The sequence below is a fragment of the Cryptomeria japonica genome, chromosome 7 (genome assembly GCF_030272615.1).
Source record: "Cryptomeria japonica chromosome 7, Sugi_1.0, whole genome shotgun sequence".
Classification (NCBI taxonomy): domain Eukaryota; kingdom Viridiplantae; phylum Streptophyta; class Pinopsida; order Cupressales; family Cupressaceae; genus Cryptomeria; species Cryptomeria japonica.
In genome coordinates this window covers 104,207,521-104,215,562 of record NC_081411.1, presented here as the reverse complement: position 1 = coordinate 104,215,562, position 8,042 = coordinate 104,207,521, and the positions used below count along the sequence as shown (strand labels likewise).

Here is an 8,042-nt window from a genome sequence, read left to right as displayed (position 1 = left end):
ATATGACCCCTAAAGACACCATATGACCCCTTAGGACACAATATGGTGTCGTTATGGGTCGTATGGTGTTCTAAAGGGTCATATGGTGTCCTATGACCCCTTAGGATGCCATATGACCCCTTAGGACACAATATGATGTCGTTCTGGGTCGTATGGTGCCCTAAGGGGTCATATGATGTCTTATGGGGCCATAGGACACCATATGACCCCTTAGGTGTCGTTAGGGATCATATTGTGTCATAACGAGTCATATGGTGTATTATGACCCCTTAAGACACCATATGATGCCTGAGGACACCATACGACCCATAATGACACCATGTCCTAAGGGGTCATAGGACACCATATGACCCCTTAGGACACAATGTGAACCCTAACGGCATGTAAGGGGTTATATGGTATCCTAAGGGGTCATAGGACACTATATGACCCGTTAGGACACCATATGACCCTTTAAGACACCATATGACCCAAAACAACACTACATGGTGTTTTAAGGGGTCACATGGTGTCGTAAGGGGTCATATGATACCATATGACCCCTTACGACACCATGTGACCCCTTAGGAAACAATATGGTGTTGTTATGGGTTGTATGGTGTCCTAAGGGGTCGTATGGTGTCCTATGACCCCTTAGGACACCATATGACCCCTTAGGACACAATATGGTGTCGTTTCGGGTCGTATGGTGTCCTATGGGGCCATAGGACACCATATGACTGCTTAGGTGTGGTTAGGGATCGTATTATGTCTTAACGGATCATATGGTGTGTTATGACCCCTTAAGACACCATATGACCCCTTAGGACACCATACGACCCATAATGACACCACATGGTGTCCTAACGGGTCATAGGACACCATATGACCCCTTAGGACACAATGTGAACCCTAACAACATGTAAGGGGTTATATGGTGTCCTATGGGGTCATAGGACACTATATAACCCGTTAGGACACCATATGACCCATAACGATACTATATGGTGTTCTAAGGGGTCACATGGTGTCATAAGAGGTCATATGGTATCCTATGACTCCTTAGGACACCATATGACCCCTTAGGACACAATATGGTGTCGTTATGGGTCGTATGGTGTCCTAAGGGGTCATATGGTGTCCTATGACCCCTTAGGACACCATACAACCCATAACGACACCTGTATGGTGTCCTAAGGGGTCATAGGACACCATATGACCCCTTAGGTGTCGTTAGGGATCATATTATGTCTTAATGGGTCATATTGTGCATTATGACCCCTTAAGACACCATATGACCCCCTTAGGACACCATACGACCCATAATGACACCATATGGTATCCTAAGGGGTCATATAGTGTCCTAAGGGGTCATAGGACACCATATGACTCATTACAACACAATGTGAACCCATAATGACACGTAAGGGGTTATATGGTGTCCTAAGGGGTCATAGGACACTATATAACCTGTTAGGACACCATACGACCCCTTAGGACACCATATGACCCATAATGACACTATATGGTGTTCTAAGGGGTCACATGGTGTCCTAAGTGTTCATCTGGTGTCCTAGGACACCTTAGGACATCATATGACCCCTTAGGACACAATATGGTGTCGTTATGGGTTGTATGGTGTCATAAGGGGTTATATGGTATTGTATGACCCCTTAGGACACAATATGGTGTCGTTATGGGTCGTATGGTGTTCTAAGGGGTCATATGGTGTCCTATGACCCCTTAGGACACCATATGACCCCTTAGGACACAATTCCCCACTCTCTATGTCACTTCTCTCTCTCCCTATCTAGATCTATAATTCTTTCCTCTCTACCTCCTTACCCCTCTTTCTCTCTTATTTTCTGCTCTCCCTCGCTTATCTGTCTTCCTCTTCCCTCTCTTGGTCTCTCAATCTCTCCTTTACATAGGGTTGGGGGTATTGGTTGTATTGATACCTCTCTCTCTCTCTCTCTCTCTCTCTCTCTCTCTCTCTCTCTAGGTTACTCTCCCTTTCTTCCTCTCTCCATCTCTATCCCTCATTACGCACATGTCTCTCCCCATCTATCTCCCTCACCTCTATCTTTCCTCCCTAGGTCTCTCACCTCTTTCTTCCTAGGCTCTAGATCTCTCACCTCTCTATATCCCCCTCTATCTATGTCATTGCTCTCTCTCCCTATCTAGGTCTATAATTCATTCCTCTCTAACTCCTTACCCCTCTTTCTCTCTTATTTTCTTCTCTCCCTCCCTTACTGATCTACCTCTTCTATCTCTTGGTCTCTCAATCTCTCCCTTACATAAGGTTGGGGGTATTGGTTGCATTGATACTTATTTCTATCTCTCTCTCACTTATCTCTCCCCTCTCTAGGTTTCTCTCCCTTTCTTCCTCTCTCCATCTCGATCCCCCATCCCTCCTTACCCTCATCTCTCTCTCTCTCTCTCTCTCTCTCTCTCTCTCTCTCTCTCTCTCTCTCTCTCTCTCTCTCTCTATTCTTTATGTTTCTCCCTTCCTCTTTACCTCTCTAATTATGCATCCTTGTATAATTACCCACCTCTCTATATCCCTCTCTATCTATGTCACTTCTCTCTCTCCCTATCTAGGTCTATCTATGGACACCATATGACCCCTTAGGACCATACGATGTCCTAATGGGAGAGAACTAAAGAGGGGACAAATATATAGGTGAGAGAACTATATGGGGAAGGAGAGATGAGAGACCTCTAGATGACAAGAGAGAGGATTGAGATAGATAGAGGGGGGAGAGAGAGAGGTAAGTAATGAGACATGATGGAGAGGTAGATAGGTGGAGAAGAAGGAAGTGAGAAACCTAGAGAGGGGAGAGAGAGTTGATGACCTAGAATGTAGAGAGAGAATAAAAAAGTGGGGGAGTGAGATATATATGGGGGTGTGTATGGCTGAGGAAATAGAGAGGGAGAGGAGAAGGGAGGGATATACCTAAAGAGAGGGGGGGAGATAGAAGAGGAGAGACAAAAGAAAAAAGAGAGCAGTAAGAGGGGATGAATGGAGAGTTAGACATGGAGAGAGTGATAGACCTATGGAAGAAAGAGATAAAGAGGTAAGGGGAGGAAGAGAAGAGGAGGGGGTTCATAAAGGGATAGAGTTAAGGTGGAGGGAGAGAGAGAGAGGTAGAGAGGGAGGGAGAGAACTATAAAGGGGATGTATAGATAGGTGAGAGACCTAGATGGCAAGAAAGGAGTGAGATAGATAGAGGGGGATAAAGAGAGGTGGGTAACGAGACCTATATGCAGAGGTAGATAGGTGGAGAGGGAGGGGAGAAACCTAGAGAGGGTGGGATGGAGAGCTAATGACCTAGAAAATGAAGATAGAGAATAAGAGAGGAAGAGAGAAGACAGAGTGGGGGAGGGAGATAGAGAGGAATAGGGGAAGAAAGGAAGGGAGAGAACTAGAGAGGGGAAGGATGGAGAAGAGAAGAGATATAAGAACAAAGAGATGGATAAGAGGGGATGAATGGAGAGGTGGACATGGAAGGAGTGAGAGACCTACCAAACGAGGAGATAGATAGGTTTGGAGAGAGAGAGAAGAGAGGGAGATAGTTCATAAATAGATAGGGGTAAGGGGAAGGGAGAGAAAGGTGGTGAGGGAGGGAGAGAACTAGAGGGTGGACAATTAGATAAGTGAGAAACCTAGAGGGGGAGACTGAGGCGGCTAATAATATAGGGAGGGAGAGGTAGTGGGGTGAATAGGGAGGGAGAGAGAGCCCTAGATATGGGGAGAGAGAGGATTGAAGGGATAGGTAGGGACTAAGAGAAAGCAGTGGGAGGGGAGAGAAATAATAAGAGGGTGAGAGAGAAGAAGAGAGAGGGAGGGAGTCAAGGATAGAAATGGGGGTATAAGGAAGGAATGAAAGGTAGAGAGGATGGGATATACCTAGAGAAGGGAGAGAGAAGTGAGAGAGACAAGAGAGGGAGAGAGATAGGTCTAGAGTTTGGGGAAGATAAAGAGAGTGAGATATAGAGATTAAAAATGCTAATAGGAGCATGCTGATTACTGAAATTTGAATGTCTGAAATTTTATATGATCCTCTAAAAACTAGAATCTACATTATAACTCCTATAGAGCTGAAACCACTCTCAAACATCCTGCCAATATATACATGTAATATAACTTAAAGTATAAGAAAGGAAAAAGACATATTGAAATGTGACTTATACTTAAATGTTAATTTCATGTATATATTCTCCTGTCGGGTGGGTATGACTTGTGCCCAAGTTGAAAATTGTTCCCAAAATGTGAAATTGGACAATGCAGAGCATTTGGCGAGCACCAAAATTGGCGCTCGCCAAATGCAAAAAAATGACTTTTCACATTTGGCGAGCGCCAAATGTGAAAAGTCAATTTTTTGAATTTGGCGCGTGCCAAATAGGGTGAGCGCCATATTTGGCGCTCGCCAAATGGTTTTCTTTGGAAACCACCAACCCTCTGGGTTGGACGACCATTTTAGGCCTGAAACGTGTTTTTATCAGAAGATTAAAAAATTTAACATATTTTTGGCTGTGCTCTCCATCAGGTTTGCACGTGTTTCAATGAAACTTTAAAAAACACCATAGAGACTTCAAGATCTCTCTTAGCTATCCAAGCATGTAATGTTTTTCACATTTTGATTTCGTTAAGGCTTTCATCTATAATTTCTTTTGTTAGTGTGTCCTTTTTTTGTCAAAAACCAACATGCACTAGTTTGGCTATAGTTTTTTACATGTTCATCGGATTTTGAAGAAACATACATTTTTAGAAACTAGACTCCATTCTACACAATTTAAAAAAAAAATTTTGATTTTCAATTAATTTTCAATGATTTTAGGGGGGAGCACGCTCAAATTTCCACTTTTCAAGGTGTGTCCACTTCAAAAATTAGTAAAAAATCATGTACTCATTAAAAAATTAGTCGAAAAATCCAGCATAAACTACAAGGTGTTAGCTAGTTTCTCACCGAAGCGATTTTAAAAATTGAAAAAAAAAGTTAACATTTTAGGGGGGCCACAATAGACGCTATGTTATGTTTTTTGTATAAAAACAGGACAACTTTTTGTGGCCCCCCTTTTTGAAGCCCTTAATCTCCACCATTTTCAAAAAAAATAGTAGTTTATAAAGAAGACTCGAAGCACTCTAACTCTTGTTCTTGTTGCATATTCTAATTTGGAGTGTAACTATGTTCAATTTGTCGTTGAAGTTCAAAATTTGCTGATTTCAGAAAAAAAAAAAAAAAAAAAAAAAGTGGCATCTTAAGACCCCCTTTTGGTACCACAACTTGGTGCACATACCCATCAGATATAGTTTTTTGTTCTAAAATGTATTTTGATTAACAACAATTAACACTAATTAAAATTGGTAAAAAAATTAGACACAAGTCCTTGTCAAAAATAGTTTTTGGACAACAAGAGGCCTTTCAATGTATATTAGTATTTATATAAAGGCGGCTTTGGTGGGCTTATATTGGGAAGCCCCTTGGGATGTAGTTACTATATTGTTGGGAAGCTTCGGTCAAACACGGAGGGAGGAGGAAAGAAGGGATTTCTTTCTTTCTTGCTTGTTGACGTGATTTACTAATAGACATGGCGTCCTCCACAGGATTTTACCAACGACTTGGTTCTGTTTTCTTTGAGTGATGGTAAGATCTGGTGGATTTGTTATCTTTAAGAAAAATGTACGATGTGGGATGGAAATGATGCATGATGATGATACAAAGATGCAGCTAGCAGCCATAATTCTTTCATCATGCCAAGTTGCACCATACATGGTGAAGTGACAATTTAAAAAATAAATAAAAAATGAATTATGCAATGGTAGTTACCAGTAGAATCATAGATAAATAACTTTTTTTTATTATAAAAAATTTGAAAAAAATCAAAATTATACAAATTCAAACAAATATTACTAATTACAATAAAATGATTGGTCATCGTATAAATCAAATTGATTTTAACTGTAATATTTCATGCATTCACTAAGTTTTGATTCATGCTAATCAAATATTAAGAACAAGATGCAAGTATTTAATCGAAGAGGATTCAAAAATAGTTACAGACATATTAACATCTAATGAAAAGAACATGAATAATATTTAATTATTCATGCATTCACTAATTAAGTCTTTAAGTCATGATGATCAAATATTAAGAACAAGACTCAAGTATTTAATCGAAGGGGATTCAAAAATAGTTACAAACAGATTAACATCTAATGAAAAGAATATGAATAATATTTAATTATTAGTTTAAAAAATACAAAAGTATGCTTGTAAAAGATGGAGAAGTGCATTAAATTCAAAGTTAAAAAATAGAAAAATAAGAATTGGATGTTCATATTGTGACAAACTAATTTTAAAATGAATGTTCAACATCTAATTATAAAAAACAACATTATTTTCTCTTACAACATATAAATCAATAACAAAAGATTAAATACTTATATTATATTTTGACAATTTTAATCAAACAATAAAAAATCTATAAATTAATAAAATAATTTATTTTATAAAATAATTAAATAATTACAAATAAAAAAATATTTTATATTATATATAGCAATCATATACTTGTGAGCACAAATGAAAATATAAATTCTTTGTACCTATTAAGAATCAGTGGAAAGAAAAAAATCCAAGAACAATAAACTTTACATAAAGTTAATTTAGACTGCCATATAATTCTCCCTAATTCTATTAATGCCTAGGCTATCTTATTTTCTTAAAAGCATAAAATGAGTGTTACCTATTCCAGACGTGCTAATAATCGGTAAAATGCCTCCACCACTCTTTCCCTTCTTCCCTCAACTACCACTGCTTTCTCTCTCTCTACTTCAACACTTCCCCTGAAGAAAAGTGACCACACGGATATAGGACGAGACTTGTGGAGGCACACACATATTAGTACCACTTTCCTCTCCTCCTCATTCTTCTCCTTTCCCTCCAAATAAAACAAATAATCACCCTTACACAAATGTCCGGACGTCTCATCCACCTCCACCTCGTTCTCCAGATACCTTGGGCATTCCTACAAATTGTATTATATTAAAGTCAGTAATATGAACATTTACATGAATACGAAAACCTCTGAATTTGTAACAATTATTATTTATTTACCTTCATTTACCTTCATTTACTGTGGCCTCGTCCCTAAACATTTTGGGCGGAAAATTAAAACTAAATCTAAAAATACAACAGAAAAGAAGTCCAACCAAAGAATTGGACATAATACTTGACTATCGAAGAAAAAGAGAAATAATACATACTCGTTATTGTTAACCGGGTAGCCGGAACGGAATGAAATGTTGTGGAGTGCCGTTTTCCACTCATCGAGCTTTTCCTGGGTGTATCTGCCTTTCTTTCCATATTCTGAAAATGCATGAGCATATATTCCTTTTTGTACCCATCTGACATCTGAGGACTCAACATGATAGAAAACGGGAAAGATTTTAGCAGGAGTTTGGAGCATGAAAGCTAGCTCAGCCAAACACCATGGGGATTCGGCATAGTCGGGAGACAAAATTGCAATGTGAAGGGAGGCACTGGTCATTGCTGCTTGTATTTCTGCTGGTATCAAATCGCCGGGCTGAAGTGCTTCTACATCAAGGAAAGCTCGGAATCCCACGCCATCAAGTTTTTCCTGAATTTTGTTGGCAAATGTGTATTTCGTATCGCTTCCGCGATGGTTAATGAATATCTGCCAGGGCCCCGTAGATGCAGACACAGAGAAACATGGTGCGAGCTGCTCAAAAGCGTTTTTGGGACGAATCTGATCATGGCTTGGTGTAGAAGAGGAAGCCATTTCAAAGGAAATGAATTTAACTGAACACGGAGAGGTGTAACGAAACCAGGATCGTTCTGGTATCAGGTAAAACAAGGGTCCAAAGGCAAAGAGAGAGGATAAAAGCTAGAACAGAGAAGTTCAGAAGATAGAGATGAAAGATGGAATTTTCGAGATGAAGAAGAGATGAAGAAGAATGAAAGCATAGAAAACGGTGTGTACGAAAGCGCGTGAATGAACAGCGTTCCCACAACCTCTAGCAAAGAAGCGTCCCGCGG

At 39.6% G+C, this 8,042-nt stretch overlaps 1 protein-coding gene across 1 annotated transcript; it reads right to left on the bottom strand.

The window, feature by feature from the left end:
• Positions 1-6,729: 6,729 nt before the first annotated feature.
• Positions 6,730-7,827, bottom strand: LOC131856482 (probable 2' cyclic ADP-D-ribose synthase BdTIR). The gene is made up of 3 exons (XM_059208273.1): positions 7,250-7,827; positions 7,121-7,133; positions 6,730-7,011 (listed from the first exon to the last, which is right to left on the bottom strand). Exons 1-3 carry the CDS (start codon positions 7,783-7,785, stop codon positions 6,730-6,732), a joined length of 831 nt encoding a protein of 276 aa, XP_059064256.1. The 5' UTR covers positions 7,786-7,827.
• Between the last annotated feature and the right edge of the window lie 215 nt (positions 7,828-8,042).

What these genes read in the sequence shown, in the direction of transcription:
- LOC131856482 (XM_059208273.1), bottom strand. Translation starts at nt 7,785, where the DNA reads ATGGCTTCCTCTTCTACACCAAGCCATGATCAGATTCGTCCCAAAAAC.